At 37.3% G+C, this 22,303-nt stretch overlaps 3 protein-coding genes across 9 annotated transcripts; 2 read left to right on the top strand and 1 right to left on the bottom strand.

Annotated features, from left to right (window-relative positions):
- The first annotated feature begins 749 nt into the window (after positions 1 to 749).
- LOC124539455 (outer dense fiber protein 3-like) lies at positions 750 to 3,552 on the top strand. Its single transcript, XM_047116851.1, has 5 exons — positions 750 to 880; positions 1,060 to 1,261; positions 1,674 to 1,952; positions 2,512 to 2,614; positions 3,175 to 3,552. Exons 1-5 carry the CDS (start codon positions 859 to 861, stop codon positions 3,259 to 3,261), a joined length of 693 nt encoding a protein of 230 aa, XP_046972807.1. The 5' UTR covers positions 750 to 858; the 3' UTR covers positions 3,262 to 3,552.
- Positions 3,546 to 5,025, bottom strand: LOC124539456 (39S ribosomal protein L54, mitochondrial). Its single transcript, XM_047116852.1, has 3 exons — positions 4,806 to 5,025; positions 4,101 to 4,246; positions 3,546 to 3,865 (listed from the first exon to the last, which is right to left on the bottom strand). Exons 1-3 carry the CDS (start codon positions 4,960 to 4,962, stop codon positions 3,704 to 3,706), a joined length of 465 nt encoding a protein of 154 aa, XP_046972808.1. The 5' UTR covers positions 4,963 to 5,025; the 3' UTR covers positions 3,546 to 3,703.
- An 811-nt stretch (positions 5,026 to 5,836) lies between these two features.
- On the top strand, positions 5,837 to 19,019 carry LOC124539296 (nematocyst expressed protein 4-like). Of its 7 annotated transcripts, none has more exons than XM_047116648.1 (6): positions 5,837 to 6,066; positions 8,810 to 8,936; positions 10,484 to 10,561; positions 11,297 to 11,539; positions 11,631 to 11,669; positions 17,287 to 19,019. In XM_047116648.1, the coding sequence occupies exons 2-6, from the start codon at positions 8,831 to 8,833 to the stop codon at positions 17,355 to 17,357; spliced, it is 537 nt and encodes a 178-aa protein (XP_046972604.1). In that variant the 5' UTR covers positions 5,837 to 6,066; positions 8,810 to 8,830; the 3' UTR covers positions 17,358 to 19,019. The 7 variants fall into 7 exon arrangements, with proteins under 7 accessions (XP_046972604.1, XP_046972599.1, XP_046972606.1 ...); XM_047116643.1 differs by having other exon boundaries at positions 5,845 to 6,246; XM_047116645.1 differs by lacking the exon at positions 5,837 to 6,066 and adding an exon at positions 6,253 to 6,525.
- Positions 19,020 to 22,303: the final 3,284 nt, after the last annotated feature.

Raw genomic sequence — 22,303 nt, forward strand, 5'->3', positions numbered from 1 at the left:
CTTTCTTCACTTACTTTGTATTCTGTTGAAAGTTGAAAATAAAATCTCCTATATTTAAAAAGATGATTATTTTTTTTCATAATCTAAGTAATAAGTTCATGTCTCGTAATGAGCTGAACTCGTATTTGCTGAAACATAGCGTACATTAATTATTTATTTATGTAAATGTACATGAACAAGTTATTATTTTGTCTACCACGGAAACTATTTGACTACGGTTTTAGACTGTTTATATCTGGTACATTATAAGTATATTCACACAAATAAAGAGCATTCTGAAAGAAACTGTGATATGCATTAAATAAACACGAGGAAATGTAAACTGATAATACCTAGCTCCCGACTTAGCAAAAATTAAAACTTATGACAACAACATAAAAAGGCATGGACTTAGTGTTTGTTAATTTCTAGACAGGATACTCATATAAAAATGTGTTTGTACTTCACTGACATACCTACTCTGTAATTAAAAATGATGGAAAAGAGTAAATACTGAGTTTTTTGATGATTTTTTGGGTTTCATTTGATTGATTGGGTTTTACGGGTTGATTTTCGAACCCGTAGACTTAATTAGTTATGTTTTAATTTAATGTAATAGAACAATACAAATTCTTTTATAAGACTACTTGAATAGAGAATGTTTTGGTTTTGGTTTTAGAGTGCTTATAAAAAAAGAGCAAAATTATTAATCAAACACGATAAGTAAAAATTAAAACCTTTTTGTTTAAACTTATTCCAAATTTGAAAGATACAACTTTAGACGCAATAAATTGACGAGTAGCGTCAATACTACGTCGCTGCAGATGTAACGAAATTTTAGTGTATTGTACTCAAAACAAATATAATTTACCTTTCACAATGGCTTGCAAAAAACCCTTAGGTGAGCTTGAGACTAAATATTTAAAAGTCAGTAGTCAACTAAGAGCCATGAAATGACATGATTTCTGTCAAATGGTGTTGCTAAACGGCCCTGTATAGTAAAATTCTTAAATATTTTCCTACAAATAATTAGACCAGAGGCTTATTAATAAATTGTCCAATGCCATTCGCTGACAACAGGGCCCGGTCCGGGCGCGTACAAACTGCCAACAACAGTGGGGTTCCCCTCCCACGACCCATCTCGCTATCGGAACCCAATGTTCTCTTTCGGGACCAACGCCGGATTCAGGGTGAAGCAGCTCGGTCCCGGACCGGCGTACCGGATCGACCGGATCACTCGAGAGGGACTCATGTCATCACCGGCTTGGAGTTTTGGAGCACGGTAAAAAGAAAATCACGAGTGTTAAAGTATTGTGCGCTAATTTAATACATTCATACAAATAGGCTGTTACTTAATGTAGATATGATAAGGCTTTTACCCTTTAACGAAATGACGAACTTATAATATTTATATTTTTTCGTCACTTCACACAGTTGTCGTTAGCTTTACGTAACTTTACCGAATAATAATTAGAATTTTGCCGAGACAATTTGACAAGGACACAATAATAATTAATCTTCATGAAGAAATTTAATGTAACACTGAAACATCGCTATGTTCGTTATGGTGAAATTGTGCTCTACAAGTAGATTAACTGGTGTACATTCTCAATAAGTAAGTGCCTATGATGGAAATAAATTTGTCAAGTGTAATGTACGCTGACACAGACAAAGAACACCAATGTCACTCACAGGTTCCCCACCCGCGCCACGATGCGCACCCCCGGACCCGGCGCGCACGCCCCGGAGCGCTGCCCGCCCACGCGCGAGCCCCGCGCGCCGCAGTACTCGATGGGCGCGCGGCTCGGCTTTGCGCTCAAGCGGCCTGGCCCCGCGTCTAACGCGTACGCCCTGCGCCTCGGGCCCGGCACCCCGGCCTATACGATGGGGGCCCGGGTCGGTTTCAATCTTAAGGCGAAATCTCCAGGACCGGCTGTCTATTTCCAGAGAGACGCTGATGTGTATAAAACGAGGTAAGAGCAGATGTAACTGCTCAAAAACGAACATAAAAGTTGTAGTAGATGTAAAACTTTTATTATCTGTTGTACACTTTGTATTTTAAGTTGAAAATAGGTAGCCGATGATCCTGCTACCGATCCAGGGCCGGATTTAGGGGAGGGCAACCGGGGCAACTGCCCTGGGGCCTCCACATGAGAGGGGGCCACAGTTTTCAGCAAGTTAACAAATACTGAGATATAGTCAAATTATAATAATGTTACTATTTAATATTTTAAAAGTTACCGATACAAATACGAAACAAAATTCATAGCTTACTGATTGAAATAAAAAAAACTAATTAATTCATAATAATATGATTATTAGGGTGTTCACGCTTCTGTTTGTCTAGGGCCCTCACTGCTTTGTGGCCCCAGGGCCTCCACACTTTTAAATCCGACTCTGTACCGATCTGTTTGGCCGTGTTGAGCCGTCGTCCTGCAGAGATATGAGAATGACGGTCGGACAAAAACTAAAACCGTATAATTAGTGATCATGTCGATTTATATGTTCGTCTATAAAGAGCCATTCGCTCAGGTCGCCGCGCTACACGCTGGGCGCGCGGTCGGAGGGCGCGGGGCGCGCCACGCGCACGCCCGGCCCCGCCGCCTACCCGCCCAACCTCTACAACACCAAGAAGGTCACTTCTGCTAGTTTGAATTCTAATCGATAGTGCCTTGCGATATGCCTGTTCGGTTGACTCTATGATCAACGACACCAATATTTTTCTCTTTATGAAAAAAGTAAAGTAAAGTAAAGTAACAGCCTGTACATTTCCCACTGCTGAGATAAGGCCTCCTCTTCCATTAAGGAGAGGGTTTGGAACATATTCCACCACGCTGTTCCAATGCGGGTTGGTGGAATGCACATGTGGCGGAATTTCAATGAAATTGGACACATGCAGGTTTCCTCACGATGTTTTCCTTCACCGCCGAGCACGAGATGAATTATAAACACAAATTAAGCACATGAATCAGCGGTGCTTGCCTGGGTTTGAACCCGCAACCATCGGTTAAGATGCACGCGTTCTAACAACTGGGCCATCTCGACTCTCGACTTTATGAAATTCGTGATGTATTTTAAATGTCTTGTCCCTTAAACCTTTTTCGTAATCTTACAACGCGACGTTTTGCACTGACGGTAGCGAAATAGGTGATGTTTATTCCGTCTTAACATGTATTACTTTGTATGACGTTGCAGAATCCTTACTCGTACTCGTTCGGCACGAAGCACGGCGACTACGCACCGCCCATGATCATCAAGGAGGACACCATGGACTGCCTGTGATAACATGTGTGTGTCGGTAGTCGACTCGGAGCAATGCCACTTATGAGTTGGATGCAACAGGAAAACCATAAGTTTTCTTCAGACAAACTACTTGTATTGCGTCATCATGTAACTTTAGTGTAAAATAACATTTTTTTTTAACTGTAATCATTGTAAGTATTAAATGAATGTGTACTTTTTGTTAAGAAGAAAAATTCACTAATGTTCATTTCTAATGATGACCGACATCTGTGTTTTGTATTTTGGTGGAGTAACATGTTTTTTAAAAAATGAAAAATATAAAGTCCTAAATTCAACATCTTTATTTACTACTTAACACTAATCTTAAAATACCTAATTTGTTATTTTAGGTTTTATTTGAAAAAAATTAAAACGAAACAACTATAAAATAGAATTTTACAAATCTCTCTCAGACAATGTTTCATTTATAATGCTTTGGCAACTAGAACTTGCGCATAGATCGGAGACGGTTATTCCTACGCATGCCTGCAGCACGCACTCGCAGCCAGTACTGCTTGGTGTTAGGGTCTAGTTCCTCTATACTGGGAGGCTTGCCGGTATGTAGACTCCACAACCAGTCTGGATACTCACTGTCTTCCTTTAACTGAAATTGTGAATAAAATAATCCTTTATAATATTTCTTCATAAAGACCAATAAGTTGCAGATTATATATTTTCCTTGGAGACAATATTCAAATAATAAATGAAAACACAATTTTTATTAGAAGAATAAAAACTGATGGTATACAATATTTTTTTGTGTAAAAATATCAAATTAAGCTTAACTGGCTGTGATTACATAGATTATTAAAAATATACCTAAAGTGTAAACTTATCACCTTAACATCCTCTCCAGTGATGTAAATATTAGATCCACACACATAATTGACCAATTTTTCTGGATCTGTCTCCACGGGCAGCTCTTTCTTTTCCATTGCTCCAAGTTTACCTAGCTTTTTCTTCCCTTTGCCCAAGCCCAGCACACCTGGCAAATTTTAACAATGTTTATTAATTTACTAATTCTGGATTGAATTGAATAATATACATTTTATTTTGACAGTATAATAAAATACAAAGTATAGCTATTTGTAAGCAGAACAAAAGGTCAATGGAGTAACCGCTGTTAGACATCATATAATTGGTATTATAGTGCACTCCCGGTAATCTGGCCTCTGGCTAATTCAGCACCCCCTGTAATCCGACATGTCTATTATTATTGAATATTTTTTTACATTCTTCCCTTATGAAGATAGTGCATGATTGAACAGGTTACAACCACTGCGCCACAACTATTGTGCTCGACGCGATTTTTGTTTTGATTACTTAGTTGGAATTTGACTACATATGATAGCTATAACTTTATATATTTCATAATATAATATATAGAATCTTAACATTTTATGTGTTGTTAGTTGGATTACAAGGCACTATTTTGTAAAAAATTCCGGACTATTGGGAGTCTTACTCTTATGCCTACTGCGTAAGAGGAAGACTCCCATACATGTATTAACTATTTGAAGTTAATTAAAGTGATGTAAATATACCTCCGGCGGCTGTGGTAGTTTTCTTAACAGCATGATGTGTTACGTTTGTGTGAAATTGTTCATAGCAAGTTTTATTTATACTTGAAATGTGTGGATGGAAAACTGACCGAGGCACAACACCTATTGTTTTTTGTAAAATATAACAAATTTTCGACATTATGATTAATGAAAACAATTTTTAGGTTATTTATTTTGACATTCGACTGTATTGACTATTGAATTATTGATATAATTATATTGGTGTTGACAACGACATTTTTCTGTGTTGTATTACTTTAATTGGTTATTTGACTGGTTTTTAAAATATTTTATATTATTTAGTAGAAATTAAGGAACCCAGAAAAAGATGTGTTTTTTATTTCTAGTACATATTTGCCGATAAATATCATATTAAAAATTCCATTTTTAAATAGCGCTACTTGGACAATATGCCGCTGCAATAGGGTCGGTGACATCACTTTCCTGTATTTTAATTTATGATGGTAGTAGAAAAGCAAAGTTTACATGAAAGTGACTTCGTAATAAGCCCGGTCAATCAGGAGCGTTTTGTGTCACGACGTTTGAAAAAATGCATTTTTATTTATTGATTTTTGAATAAATTAAGTATTATTTTCAAGTTTCGTTAGTAAATAACCATTTTTAAGCTCATAATATACATTGATTACAATAATTCACAATTTATTTCTCGCATTGTCAAATAGCCTATTGATAAAATCTGAAGTTATGACTTAAAATACAAACATTTGTTTGCCTTATGATTTTTTTTTTCGTTTTAACTATTTTTTGTTATATTTTTAATAAATATATATATTTGAAATAAATTGTGAACAACAAAACACCTCGACTACCACCTATGACACCTATGTATCACTTATTAATAGTTTAAATTAAATTTAACATTATTTTATGCATAACTCGAATGGTTATCATTGTTTTATACAGTCGTTGCGGTACCTAACATCACCAGCAGGAATTGAAGTGTACTCTCAGGTTTGACAGCATTTGTCAACAAAATGACAAATTTGACAATCAGCAGGGTACTTACTACTCGTCACTCGATAGAATGTAGTCTGTTGATTCATAATTGATTTTATTCTAATTTAACATCTATATAGTGTAAATAAATAAAGATAATTCACTGTTTCCTTAAATACTAATTTTAGGACAAACTATTAAATCATTATGAGTTAATGATATACGTAATTTAAAAAATAGTTATTGGTGGTTCTTTAAAATTTGCGGTAAATACCCGTTTTCAAATGTGAGTCATACAAATTTATATTATGAAACAAATTATATGTATAATTTGTAGTTTTCCCTCCATATCGTAAATCGATTAGTATAATGTGAGTCGTGGAATTAATAACTCGGGCACAGTAAATTGTATATTATGTTTGATTCTGATGAAGAATACGACGAGGAAATCGAAAAATTTTTTAAAGTGAGTCTAGTGTGTCGATCTCAATGCTTATTATCAGATAGTGTAAGGCTGACAAATAGTTCGTGTGCGGCTGTCAGTGCGGTGGCAGCCCCCGGTTTGTTGGGTTCTATGATCGAAAATAACAAACATCTTAGTCCTGGCCTTCACTGCATTTATGTGGTGGTTGTGACGCGACTTAGTGCCACTTTATTGTGTATTGTTTAATAATGTGTTAACCTCATTTAGTGAATTGGCCTTGACGCAAGGCCAGCAGTGCTTGAGAATTCCTCACAGGTAGAGGTAGATTAAACTAACTTCTGAATTTATAAACATTATTAAACTTTTAACTTTAATCATTATCTGTATCTTAATTTATACTAAAATTAGAATACACACTGGTACCATGATCTTAGTCACATCTAATTCATACATGACACAAAAGTGAGTCATTTTCAAGCATATATTGTGGTGTTATAAATGTAATAATATTTGATGAGTTTTGAAGGTGGTCTTGCTGTTTTTCTTCTTATTTTGTAGTATGCTAATAAGACTCTCTTTTTATGTGTGGTTTTACAAAGGAATGGTAATACATTTAGCCGTATAGAATTAAGCTTATAATATATTGCCCTACTTTAAATATCTTAATCTCTTTAGTATTTCATATTCTTTATTTAGTTAGCAGTAACTGCTAACAGACTCATCTACTACAGAAATAATTTTCCTTGTCTTACAATAACATAGAGATTGAGGAAGTCATATAACAGTTGTTATGTTAGTCTCGTTACGACAACATGAATAGGTTAAGTATATTATTGATATTCATGTTCATATCTAGACTATGTGAATATAGTTTGTATGATATGTTGTATAACCTTATTGGTGTAACTAGGTACTTATTTTAAGCAGAATTGTAAGAATACAAATTTCCTCTACTTAAATGTAAAACAGGAGAGCAGTACCAGAGTAGACCAAAGAGACTCTGGAGTGCATAACTTACATTGAACTCAGCAGACATTCAGTATACTGCTGAGCTGTTGATTCTTACTCAATCAGTTGTCTTGTTATACAAATAACAAAACACTTTGATATATGTAATTAAGGTTTAATTATATTAATAGTGTTTTTTAGTAAAGAATATAATATATGTATGTACAAGATTATTTTGTGATAACTATGTTTTAATAGTCAGCTTAGTTTTATCACAAGAAGACTGTTCATTTGTGTACTTATATTAAACAAAGTTGAAATGAAAATATTACCTCAACCCACACGGATACATATGTGTTCATATAATTTTCAAATGAGCATTCATAAAGCTAACAACTGCCTTTATCTAGAGCAGTTTCAATGTTATCAAATATTGTTTTTTAAATTTATATTATGTGAGTCATTGTCATTCATGACATTTACAGTACATATAAAACACAAGTGATTCTATGTTGCATTATCAAGACATCTATTTCCTAATACTTTGTTTGAGTTGATGATATATAAAGTATATGTACTAATGATATAAAAACTAATTGGTTCTGTTTATTAACTCGAAATTTAAAAAAAACAATTTGTTCCTACTGACCAAAATGCCAAAAACATCATAAATGTGAGGGTTTACTGAAAGTTTTTTTTTACGTTTTAGTTATAATTAAACACCTTTTGTTTCTGTATAAATTGTTATCTGACAATTTTTATCGACATTAAATACAATAGGGAGATGGTTAGTGTAGTGTTATTACTATAGAAAACGTAACTTTCAACAGATACAGCATTAAATTCGGAGCTAATAAAAATCAACATCAAAATTGAGCTAATTATGTTGTTACAATTAATATATTGAGTAATTGAACATTTACATAATATAGGTATTTATTAACGTAAAGTTTAATTATGAATGAAGTCGAAATGGTCAGAACTCAGCGTGTTCTCGCGCGCTTTATCAGTCATCAGCTCAAACTCAAACATATATCAACAATCTTGCAACGTGGTGCCACGTGGTGTACAATATATATCCCGTTCCCATTGAAGGCGTTCGGTAAACACATGTTACGTTTATGTTTTCCATGTGATTTACTCAAGCGTCTCAAGCTCTGTAGCGCGCACTACAAACAGTTTTTTATTCATATATCCACAAGGCTTACCACTTAACTACTTATATTGCCTTTATTTACTTTCAAAGTACCGATTACAGCTTGAGCGACCTTCGAAAAATTCTTTTTTCGCAAATATAGGTATACTGAATAGCAAAAAATATTCGTACTTATTCGAGGTCAGATGTTGTTTATTTGATTTAGTCCTCAAGTAGTTGGAACAGGCAGCTTGCTAATTATTGAGCTGAAGTTCATATTGCGTCAAAAACTAGTATTGGTACTGGAAATATCGTATGCGTTAGAAAGGTTATAAAATACTACTCACAGCAACAGCCTGTAAATTCCCACTGCTGGGCTAAAGGCCTCCTCTCCCTTTGAGGAGAAGGTTTGGAACATATTCCACCACGCTGTTCCAATGCGGGTTGGTGGAATCCAATGAAATGAAAAATACTACTCACGAGCGTGTAAATAAAGGTCTTCTAATAAAATACTGTTTGCAGATTCACAATACATACACAGAAATGGACGTCAGGAGGATAGTGTACATCGTGATCGCAGTCGTGCTGCTGCTGCTGATACTGAGCTGCTGCCTGCGCCGGAAAAGGAATCGAGGCCGAGTGCTGACGCGTGAGTGTTCGATATTTGATATCCATCGTTAGCGACCGGCATACTTCAGAAGTTTTTTGAGTGAGTCAGTGTAACTACAGGCACAATGGACATAACATCTTAGTTCCCAAGGTTGGTGGTACATTGACGATGTAAGGAATAGTTAATATTTCTTACAGTGTCATTGTCTATGGGCGATGGTGACCACTTACCATCAGGTGGCCCATATGCTCGTCCGCCAACCTATATCATAAACAAAAAAAAAAGTGGTCAAGCACCATCACGTAGGGTCCATTTTAAAGTAGCTGAGATTTATTTATATCGTGCAGTAGTGTGGAACAGTATCGCTTACTGTAACTGCGAGGCATGCCCCAATCGTTTACTGCCAACATCTGTAAACAGGCGCGTTTGCAGCAGCAGACGGTGGACATATTTATAAAAACATTTGTATGAAGTGTTAATATCGTAATGGTAAGGGTCGCCTAGCGATGTATCGACGTCACGGAATCTATCCTGACCGAGAGGCTACCGTCGTCTCCACTTCAGCAACAGCTTTAAACATTGCTACTGTTCTAGTCTTCTAATCTTACGGACAAACCATATACCTACTTATGTTTATGTATGACTACATAGGCTTAAAGTTACGAATGTTATTCATTAATGATGATTTATGAAATTTTTGAATTGTCTATTTTAGAAGGTTAGTTGATCTGTCGTGTATATTTTTCTCGCGATATCTATGATACAGTCACGTCACTCTGCCACCCTTCTCTGCGATCGCGCCTGCCAGCATATGACTTACAGATATTGATGTTAGTCAAATTTAAACAAAGTGCCATTCAAATCAACTCATAAAATACTTTATTTTATCAGATGGTAAAAAGCATTTTTGAATCGTTTTAAATTTTACAGAATTGTATTAAACATACAACTACCGCCGGTTTTAAATATAAATTCAACCGAGAAGAACCGGCTATAAACTAGGATTTGAAATACAAAGTTATACCAGTTACATACAATCTTATATAATATATATTCTGCCTAGACAACAGTATTAGCTGCGCACTTTTTTCGTCTTGTGTTGAATAATATACTGTTTTGGAATTCATCGTCGTCATTGTTAAAAAAAACTTGGCTCTGTAAGCTTATCCTCACTTCTCTTCTTTGTGAATAAGTGAGCAGGTCTTACGTCGAATACGGCGTACTAATTGCAAAATACTCCTCTATTGACGACATATTATGACATTCGTCCTATTGGACGAATATCCAATAGAAGCCGTGTATTATAATTGTATTAACTAACATGACTGTATTTTTTTTTAATGTTGAAAAAGAGTAACTACTGAGTTTCTTGCCGGTTCTTCTCAGTAGAATCTACTCTCCGAACCGGTTGTAGCTTCACTTAATTGTTAAATGACGATTCAAAAGTGCTTGTAAAAGTCCACTTGAATAAAGTATATTTTGATTTTTTGATTTCTACTCCACATACCTCGGATGCTCACTTGAAAAGTGTTTTAGCTGTTGACGCGCACACGATTGGTTTTCTAATATAGTAATAAATGTCTTAGCGGCGCCCGCGCCCCCCGCGCCTCCCGCGCCTGCACCCGCGCCCTACCCGCAGCAGCAGTACGCCGCGCCCTACCCGGGTGAGTCCAATAGTTACGGAATAGCAGAATAACGGCCGGGATGCTCATCCGATGGAAAGTGGCTACCGTTCCGCCATCTGCAACACCACATGCTGAAGTTACGGCCTATATTCTAATGTTAAATTTTGGTTTCTAAACCATTGGAGGTTTAAATCGTGGACTATGATGTGATTGTTCATAACTTATCTCATGTTCAGCGATGAGGGAAACCATCGTGTGGATGTCTGCTAGTATATGGCGTTTGACATCTGAAATCGCGGCCCTTCGATTAAATGTTACAGCTAAGTTTGAGGGACCAAGCTTACAACTGATGAATAGACGCAGCCTCAAGTGGTCACACTCGACAGAGAAGCGGAAATAATGGACATAAGCTCAGACGCTTCACACAGATGCGTTTAGCGTGTCGCGTTGTGTTGAGTTATGCAGAAGAACATCGTGTACACCCATTATTTGACGACCTCCACGGTCGAGTGGTGTGTACACCGGTTTTCATGGGTACGCCACTCTGAAGCTCCGGGTTCGATTCCCGGCCGAGTCGATGTAGATTACCATTAGTTTTCTATGTTGTCTTGGGTCTGGGTGTTTGTGGTACCGTCGTTACTTCTGATTTCCATAACACGAGTGCTTCAGCTACTTACATTGGGATCAGAGTAATGTATGTGATGTTGTCTCATATGTATTTATTTATTTATTTATTTGTGTTTTTTCTGTTTATAAAGAATAACCTCTTTACAGTGCCCGTAGTGACGGCGTACCCCGTCGCGCAAGCCGCCAGCCCGTACCCCGCTCCTGCCCCTTACGCCACAAACACTTCGCCCTATCCCCCCTACCCGACCGGGATGCCCGTGGCCACTCACCAGGCGGATTCTCACCCTGGGCAGTACCCGCAGGGCTTCGCTCCCGGAGGATATCCCGCGGCCGGGGCGCCCTATCCCACTGCGAGCTATCCCTCCGCCCCGAGCGCCCCAGACGCTAACGGTAAGCAGAACACACATACAATTGTACATGAAGATAAACAAACAGACTCGTGTGATTGTGTATTACGATTTAACACAATGTTTTCCGGCAGTTTTCTTCGGAATAGCAGCTCCCGGCTGGAACACGCAAGGTCGGTCTTAGTGTTCGTTTAGAGCTCTTTACCTGGGGTCTGACTGAGACTAATTCCTTTTGAACTTTCTAACAGCCAGTCATATGCCGTGCATAGAACAATAACAAATTTTGCAGACGTCTGTTTAAATATTTAAAATGAAAATTGACGAAGTACGTTGTTTTATCTTTGTTTTTTTTTAACTTGAATGGCATAATTGGTGATCTAAATGCATTCGTGCTATTCGTTGTCAAAGTAAAAAAAATACGAATGTTAACATGAAAGTTGAAGTTCTTGAATAAACCTTGATGAATAAATTTAAATTGGATACACGAAGTTAAGTGAGTGCTGTATGTTAAAAACAGATTTATAAATCAAAAACTGTTTGTCGTGCATATAGCAGCACAGCAGAGCTATCTTATTCTCGATAATAGTAACACGATGTCGGCCATTTTCCTCCGATCGCGTCCAATGTCAAATCCCAGTAAAGATATGTTCCCTCAAGAGATCGCTTCCATATTAAATGTTCGGCGCGCATTAACTAATATCATCTTATTGCATACTATTGACGCCGTGTTAACATTCGTCGTCTGACTCGGTCTGACCCTAAGTTATCTAATGCGCGCTGATACCTTAAGAACTTGCGCGCACTGGTAACTTTTGTCACGGTGACTTTAAAGTGTTTGTCACTGTCACGTCACATTTCCAAAGCGGAGTGCGCTCATTAATAGAGACAGTGACAAAACATTTTCGAAATCGAAGTGTCATTTGCCACTATGGATTTCGAAAAGACGGTGGTTCTCTGTGAACTCGTGAGACTCGGCAGAAAAAGACTTTAATTTTCACGTGAATATCTGTATACTCTTTCAATTTTTTATCATAAAGAGCTGGTCTCTTTTCCACTTCTTCTTTTAGAACATCATTATCAGTATCGTCTTCACGAATGTATACGTTTTGAATAGATGATGACGCCATTTGCGTGCGCTAAAGTCGGCAGTCAAAGTGCAGATAGCGCAAGACTGACGACGAGAGTGACAAATTTGTCGCTAGCGGACACAAATGTCACCCAATTGTCACGTAACGTGCTCGCACTTCCATACATATTCATGGACTCGACAAGAGTGACGAAACAGTCACCGTGACAAAGGTTACCAGTGCGCGCTAGTTCTAAGTGGAGCCTTCGCGAGTGAACACATTTGTAGCAGTAGTTTGAAATGTGTCGTTCAGTAGTGACAGAACAGTAGTGTTGTGAGCACTACTCTAGTTGTGCGATGGATTAATTTAGGATTCATCGTTGTTTGTTGCAATATTATTATGTCTACAATAATCAAAATTCATATAATTTTTATTCAAGTGGCTCATAAAAGCAATTTTGAATCGTAATGTAACGAATCTCCATTTAAACTTCTTCTTAGACTTCGGAAGTACACTCATGACTCGACAGAAATGCGATCGCCTCCTGCCGTGCGATTCTATCAGAACTCACTTCGTATCTCACTCGGGAATTGTTGACAACCGACTTACGGTGATATGCTATATTGATTCGTGTATCCTATAAACTTTATAAAAATTATGGCCTATTTTTAACATTCAAACATTTCGAGTTTCTAATGGTAAAGATTCTCTGAGTATCATCTCCAATCCGGACAGATGCCGTCCGAACCGGTGGAGTGTTGTAACTTGAACTAGCAATCAAAAGTATAGTCATGTACACGAGTGCAATAAATACTGTTACCGTAACATCAATGTCGGCAAGGCGGCTCATCGGTTTTAGTTGGAGGTAATAAGTGCCGACGCTTATCGATCTTTCGGAATACTATGCATCGTATATTATCGCAATGTTTAGATTACGATAATAATATATTCCATTTACATCCCTCGTCACTTTTCGATAGATTATAATCTCAATGCGGACCGTGAAATCGCTTGCTTTGTTCGATATCAGGAAGGTCGACGCAAATCATATGATTTAAATTAAATGCAAATTCAACATTAATCGTCCATGAAATCTTTAAAATCAATCTGTCGTAGCTTAAATAATGATGACCTCATCGCATCATCGCCATCGGCCGCGTTCGTTGGCTAATAAATAATTAGTTATTGTGTTTTCCGTAGAGAAATTCTTTATAGAATTTCCGGATCTGAAAGCTGGCTGTGTTTGAACTCAGTCTGTAGAACTGAAACACGTTAAGCCTGCTCTGCGAACTCTCTAATCCTTTCGTTTTCGCAATACATGATTACAGAGAATTTTCAGTGCCCTGTTTCAGATTAGGTCTTGTGTTAAAATCTCGAATAATTAACACATTAATCGTTATCACTACTGCGTCTTTCTATTGAGAAATGTTTAATAGTAGCCTAGAGCTATACAGATGAAGACTCACGTAAAGCATCAAAAGTAAAATCGGACAAGAATGCCACACACATTCTAGCACTGTTGAGTACATTGTTCGCCGCGCCCGACGTTAGTCAGGAGAACTTATAAACTAAGCGATGCTCTTTATAAATTATACTATCTATATTAATATGTTGTGCTCTTTTCCTTATTGCCTTTACCTGACGCACACCGACGCGCATTAATTCTTTCACCGCGACATGAATTATTGTAAACAATATTTGAGTGCGAAAGTAAAGCACAAGTACACAAAGTTCAAGTGGTACAAAAGTGGACGGAAATTCAGTGTTTTTTAGATTTCAGGGCGTCCATGCATCGCAGTACTCGTCAGATTTAGGTATTTGAACCGCTGCGTCTGTATATAATAATTAATGATCATATCGAATTAAAAGTAGTCAATGATTCATCTGCATGAATAGTCATTATTTGCGAACGGAGAGCAGCGATCGTTATCGGAAGTTCGTCCGGGGCAGCTGGTCTATTTAATTAAAAATAGTTTCAGTAATGAATCAAAATATGAAAACAGCTACCATCGGTTCGGAAATTACACTTTTACAGAGAAGTACGGACAAAAATCTAAGTTTTTTTTAATTACAGAATATGTCAGTAAAGTGCTATTTTATTTTGGATATATCCTGCCTAAAAATCAATAAATACTATATCCACGTAATCCAGGTAAAAAGTACCTTTAACATAATCTTGTATGGAGTTTTCGTTTTCTTATTATAAATAACAACTAGACGTTTCTTAATGTCACATACTGGATACTTGTGCTGACCGGTACTACGGAAACAGGGCGATGTATGCACATGCAACTGTATGAAAGTGCGATATCGAATCGCTTGCTAGAAGGAAGAAAGTACCGCGATAAGGTGTCTTCAAATCAGCGGATCCGTAGATCAGCGCAAACAAACCCATAAAAGTGTAAATGAAAGATATCGTCGGTGTGCAGTCGCTGTTATCTCAATCGGTTTTTACCGAGACGACTCACTTGACCTTGCACCGTGGATACAATGGACACTACTGTATATGCTCAGGGTCCGTCCGAGCGCGCGACTCGCGGAAAGCGTATAGCTACTTATGTGAGTGACAACGTAGAGTTGTTTAGAGACCCGGGCCTCTCGGCTAACAGCAACGTAATCATGGTTGTTGCTTTCTGCTTGCGTTTGGGTTGGTTGGTACCAACTAAAGGGGTGGTGCTCCTCATTATAAATTTTACCACCAAACAGTAATACTAAGTATTCTTGATTGCTGGTTTTGAGGGATGGAATTAAGATGCACGCTCTGAGTGAGTTGGCGTGTAAGAAATGGAAGGAATGCTTAATATTTCTTATATTTACGGTATATAGTGGGTGGTGACCGCTTACCATCAGGTGGCCTATTTGCTCTACCTATATCGCAATAGAATAATAGTCAGGGTTGTAAAATCCGATGAGGTTTAATATTAACAGTAACAATACGGCGCGTCTCTTGTTATCGTATTAAGTTTCTACCGACCGCGCGCCGGCCGCGCCGTGACATTCGACTCGTTGCTCACAATGCGCGCAGTAATAGAGCATAACTCAGTCACAGCAGATCAGCGTTAAACAAAACTGACGCAGCGGAAAAAAGACAAGTGTTGTAGACAACACTAGACACTATTTTTTATTCATTCTTAGACTCTTATTGAGCTTCTCTTGCTAAAGATTTGAGGCCTAAAGAAGAATAAGAAAGAAATTAAGTAAGAGCAGTATATCAAAACACCATCTATGAGCGGTCCTCTCTAGGCGGTCGGTCTCACCGCCACCGGAGAAGTTCACGTGCTGTTTGCAATGGTCTTTTTAAAATGTCTGTTAAACGTATTTAATCTTTCTTAACGTTAAATTTGAAATATGTTGGAATGTACGGGATTTGATATAAAATTCCATTACATCGTGTAATTGGACATCGGGTTCTTTATTAATTAAATAACGGTGCAGTAAACAACCAACAGCTAGGCTATCTGCTGATGTTTGGTATAAAATGTAAAACGCCAAAATGTTTATTATAAAATGTAACAAAAGGCACGGACATCTGCCAGCCCGTGGAAGTAGTAAATTAAATAAAAAAATTAAAAAAAACCAACAGCTAGAAGTTTAGTGGTCGATATCGTATTTCAATAAATAAAACCGTTGTCCCACCACGATCGTATTTTTGATATTGAATTCTGAAAATAAAAATAATTATTACCGTTTATTAAAAGTATAACATTAAACAAAAAACGGAACGGAAACTGTAATTTTAATTACAAAATCAATATAAAAAATATATATTGATTAAGAAAGATGATGTCCTTCTGAACGATTCCGGCCGCGCCGACCGTGACCGCGCGCCGCCGCACCCGCCGGAGGGATTGTAGTCTGTCCGCAGTTAGATCTGAGTTAGCAGATCTGAAAAAATGTAGGGCGAAATCTTTTCTGACCCTGCGTATGTTATGTATACCTATTTGGAATGTTCAGCGGTGTTGTGTGTCACCTCGCCCGAGTGCTGACCGCAGCCTACCGCCATCTCATAACGAACAGATTACTTATTGGATACGTTGTAGTCCTCTTCCGACGTACAGTCGTTGTTGTTTAGATTTTACAATAAAATATATGGCACCATTTTTAACATATTTGACACTAGTAGTTGGCTAGTCGGCTTCTTTCGCGTTTTAAGGTGATGGTTGTCACGTGTCGGGCGAGAAAAGTGGTCGTATGTCCTTTCTCGAAGTTCAAGTTTACTTCATACCAAATTTCAACAAATTTGGTCTAGCTGTTTGGTAGTGAAAGAGCGACAGACAGACAAACAGAGAGAGTTACTTTCGCATTTATAATATTAATATAGATTATATTATACACATACCAGTCTCTCGGTTTAGTTGTATTGTATCAATATCTCTGTAATTGACAGCTAATACGCACACGTCTGCATTATAATGATGTCATTAAGCGATGTAATTACGGGGCTATCGGTAAACTAATACACGACCTTTGCGCTGTGACATTGACATTGGTTTCCGATGTCATCGATGTCGTCTTGTGAATTAATCTTCGATGTTTTGTTGCTAGATAACCGTGAAGGCTTTTAAGAATTGCAAAGATACGCACAATTGTTCCATTAAAACAATAGTAGAAATTATTATGTGATGAAATGTGTAATAACGAAAATGAATATGAGCACGTATAGTAGTAGTGTACATATGAGCGAGTCAGCAGTAGGTTAATAAGGCGTGGTGTGGTATTGCAGCGATGCCGCCGTCTTACGAGCAGGCTGTGTGCGCCAAGCCGCCGCCGCACAACCCCTACGCGCCGCAGTAGGCGCGCACGCACGCGCACGCACGCGCACGCACGCAGCGATTGCTATTCGACTTTATTTTTATAAACGTAAGTTAATTTCATGTCAAGGTGCGTTTTATGTTAACTCACTGCCCTCGAAAATATTTAAATCTTCCAATCATTCGATTAAGAAAAGATTTACAAATGGATGCTGATCTCGTGCCGTCTCAGACGCCAGCTATTCGCATCTCCTGTAAAGGGTACAAGGTCATGCACATACGTCACTTTCAAAGATAACTTGACGTTAATAAGAATAGGAATTGTTAAAATAATTTCTTCCAATAATGGGCACACTCGTTTCGTGCAGCGACGCTGGCGTCATAACGCGAAGTGTAATGGAGCGTAATGACAATGTTTTACTTTAAATATTTAAATAAATTGGTGCGACTGGCGCTCGGCCCGGTGCGATTTGCTGTAATTGATGCACGACCGACATTGTGCAACAGCTAACTCGTTACGTGAGAAATTAACAACAAGAAATAATTGAGTTAAACAAGAAATGTTGTTGCTGACCGTACGAGCGGGGTATTTCCCCATTTGTAAATCTTTTCTATTATCGCGTTGTGTAATAATATTGTTAACTTTAATCGCTGCAAACACATATATCAGTTTTATTGTACCTGGATGTCGTTTTATCTCTTATGTGATTACTGTCACCGAATAATGATTACACTGAATTGCCTTCTATTGTATGTATAACAAAACATTATTCCTTTAATAACTATTGATGTTGTTGTAAAGAAGTATAGCTGTTATGATGTTGTCTCTTTCGTATAACTGTATAAAATTAACGTAAGAAAGAGACAACTATTTAGATCGTAAGTTCTATTAATAATAATATAAGGCTAAGTACATTTAGATTTCGAGGCTTTTGGCTCAAATCGAACGATTTTATCTTCCGTAGTCGAAATGTGAACGCATTGTTATCGTCTCAGAATATCGTCGTAGGATTTCTTACTAATGTAGGTACTCATCGAGCGACGCATTCAAAATATATTATTAAGTAGAACAATATTTGTGGTTCTTCAAATTATACCTTAGGATTAACTTGAGAATTTATATTTTTTTTTTCTAAAGCAAATGGAAAGAGCAGGGTTACTTTGATTTTGCGTTTTTTTTTGAGTACTTTTCTGTAAAACTTTAAGCGAATTTGTGCTAACTTTATAAATGTTTGTTTTACTTCAAGAAATTGTTTATAATAATAGTTGGTAAGACTGAAATTTGATGATTTATCATAGATTATGATTAAAACGTCACACGTCAACGTCGGGTGAGATTATGGTGCGCTTTGTTTCCTAATAAACTAAGAATATAAGATATATGTAATGTACATAGTGTAGTGGAGCGCTCAAAACATTCCTCTTGTCTCATAGATAATTGTATAGAACAGTTTGATCCCGATTGAATGAAGCCTCGCGTGCGGCAAACAGGCTGACAAGCAAAATGTCACAAGTCACAAGAAGCGAGCTTACGCATGTGTACCATAGACTTCGGAACTTACAAGCGCGTATAGTACGACACAACTTAGATGTGGCATCGGCAGAGTCGGATTTAAAGGTCTGGAGGCCCCCGGGTCACAAAGCAGTGGGGGCCCTAGACAAACAGAAGCGTGAACAACCTAATAATTATATTATCATGAATTAATTACTTTTTTATTTCAATAAGTAAGCTATGATTTATTTACTTGTATCGGTAACTTTTAAAATATGAAATAATAACATTATTATAATTTGACAATATCTCGGTATTTGTTACTTGCTGAAAAAACCCACTAATGTGGAGGCCCCAATGCAGTTGCCCCGGTTGCCCTCCCCTAAATACGGCCCTGGGCATCGGCAAATTCAATAAAACCGATAACTGCCGACGTATACAACCAATAGAACAGCTTCCTATCGCGCCATTCGACGCTATTCGTCGCTATAGTTTCTCGCGTCAGCTCGACCCGAGAAAACAAGTGCATGTCAATCGACTTGTCAAACTGACGAATATATTAATTCATATCATATTACAAGTTATTACGTTTGCGTAAAGATGATATTCGCATATGAAATGAATATTGATACTTTGGGATAGCGTACTTAATGCGGATGTGACATGTGAATTCTGCCGATGGTACATCAAGCTGTGTCGTACTATAATGTCGTGTCCGTTTGTCTCGACGTGTTCGCTAATATGTCGGCTGATTGTACGCACGCGACCGCTCTCGCTAAATACCCTCACATATAATATAAATATCGTGTAATTTGTTATTCGTTTAAAGAAAATTTAAATATGTTTGATATATTATATTTTATATAATTGAATGTAAGTTTTAATGTGTTTTTACTTTCAAAGGCCTATTCCATTCAAGTCAATAATAATATATTACTTAGACATTTAAAATACTATAAATAATCAAATGCATAATTGTGAAATAGATGTTGATATTTATGTAACTCTACAAATCCGTAGTTGCCAAAACGAACCGAAGCTCTGGAACAATAGTGCTCTCGTCACATTGACTCTTATCTGAGACATATCTCGGTTCGTTATCAGTGTCATCTTCCATCGTAGTGTTTACAGACATAATCCATATATTTTTTAACTAGTTTAATATGAACATAGAGCCCTGCGCCGGTAAAGTCTTAGGATGGGACGTAACGCCTCAGACCGCGGTACTGGCGGATACATACTTATAAAAGTATTTTTTGTAGACATTAAAGAAATGAACAAAGTCAGTAATAAGCGATTACGCGGTCGACGACTAACTCCTGTGCTCGTATCACCCGACAGGAATTTCAGACTAATCGATCTTGCTATTAATGCGTCGTGTGTCAGTAACGAATCATTGTCACTGCAGATATGTGGGGTGTTACCAGCAGGGCCGTCTGTAACTGTTCGAGGCCCTGGGCAAATTAGGATAATGGGGCCCCTGTGTCTTTGACAGAACACTATTTTGTTAAAATGGATAAAGAAAGTAGATAAACAAGGTTCTAGATTTTTTTTAACAATAACATATGTAGATACGTTATTCTTTTTTATGTGAGCGGGGCCCTGGGCATTTGCCCAGTGCCCAAATGGAAAGAGGGGTCTGGTTACTAGACAGAAAATCATACGAGCAATGTACTGCGTACATCATGTAACAAACCATTAAGGCGCAACCGGCGATATCAAATATTCTGTCTCCCTCACACTTCCTCTTAAAATATAGTATAAAATGTATAACAATTTATCGATTCTGAAAATTGTGGTTTATGAAAATATTGTCTGTGTATTTAAGTAGAATAAGGAAAATGTGTCGCATCTTACAAAGTCATTCTATTATAATTGTTTAAAGTGTTACCAGTTGACATTAAAGGCGCAGGATCGTTGTTTATATATTTACGTTTTAGAGTCAGTATTGTATTTACAAGCTATAGAAGGTCCAGCGATTCGTCGCCCTCGTGACGGGTCGGAGCATTTCTATTCCTCACTTCAACGACTGAGAGTTTATTTTGTATTAAATTAAACCAGATTATCTTGAATTCAAGACTTTTATTAGTAGTTAATGTACTAACCCCGCCTTCCTCCCTTTCCTCCTTATAAATTGTATTACTTAACCTGGTCTTCCCTTTCTTAAATAAAAGAATATTATGTCTAGCTTCTGAGCAGAGGCCGCTCTGCTATTGAGAGTTGAAAGTGATTCATTGTCGGTGCTTCGATGCGCTTTGGTGGTCTAATAAAAACATAAGTCGTAGCAGTTGCAGCTCGCTCTACATGCAGGTATGACACACAACGCTGTTGTACAGTCGCCGTGACAGATCAGCGAGATCAGCGGTTGCTACGCGGATGCCGTTAAACTGAAGCCCGTTTTATTATATAGACCCTTAATCACGAGTAAAAACATACCACACCATTTGAACGACTTTTTCTTAAATGTAAGGACGTATATTCTAAATATTGCGAAAGTAGGGTCGTATGTATGTTATCTCGTCACGACTAAGTCTGGGATATAAATAAGCCCACCATATTGAATTAATACTGATATCTATATAGGAGTGCATTGAAAATAATTGATCCGTCATCTTAGATATGCTGGTATGTTGGATCATCATTCCAACTGAAAGTGTAAGTATATACAATTCCAACACAACTGGTTGATGGTATCTGCTTTTGAATAAATGTCGTGGACCCACAAGTATCGAAAACAATCGCATATATTCTACTGTACTGTAATTTCTTCCAAAACAAAGCTTGCAACTAAAATCTTTATCTCTTGATATTTCAGTAGTTCGGGATAGCCAAAGTAATATTATCGTTTACAATGGCGCTCCAATCTATCTTTTGTTACAATGCCACGCTATCGTCCAATTGTTTTGTAATGACAGCTCAATCATATTTAAAATAAGAAATAGTGTTACATGCCAGTATTAAATGCTATGCCATATAAAATAATATTAATTACAGTTTAGCAAATTATTGATCAATTAATTACAATAATAATTGTATATAATAAAGTAAATTCAATAGCCCCTCCTATATTCATAATATACAATAATAATGTGATATAAATTATGATATAGAATCAAATGTCATAACACCGTATTATAGGCTGGGGTTACTCTGTAATAGACTACAGGCCCATATACAATAAATGATGGGTCATATGAATCACCAGGTGATGTATGTAGGACGATATAAGGGCATAAAATAATAAGATTCAGCTCTATGCCGTCACTTGTAAGCTGTCCAACTGAGTGCTGGTGAGAATTCAAAAGCGCAGGTAGAGTGAGTACCTTTTAGGTCATATATTTTTGTACGGCATTTTTACCATCATCATCTTCTTACATCTTATACATTTTATGACGGTAATAGTCAGTACCATATATTACGATCTGACAATTCTCGCTCGTGTTTTATGGTGAGATTTGAGTGTCTTGTTACAGAGTAGCCCTACTGTTACCGACTGC

Source organism: Vanessa cardui, chromosome 22 (genome assembly GCF_905220365.1).
Source record: "Vanessa cardui chromosome 22, ilVanCard2.1, whole genome shotgun sequence".
Taxonomy (NCBI): Eukaryota; Metazoa; Arthropoda; class Insecta; order Lepidoptera; family Nymphalidae; genus Vanessa; species Vanessa cardui.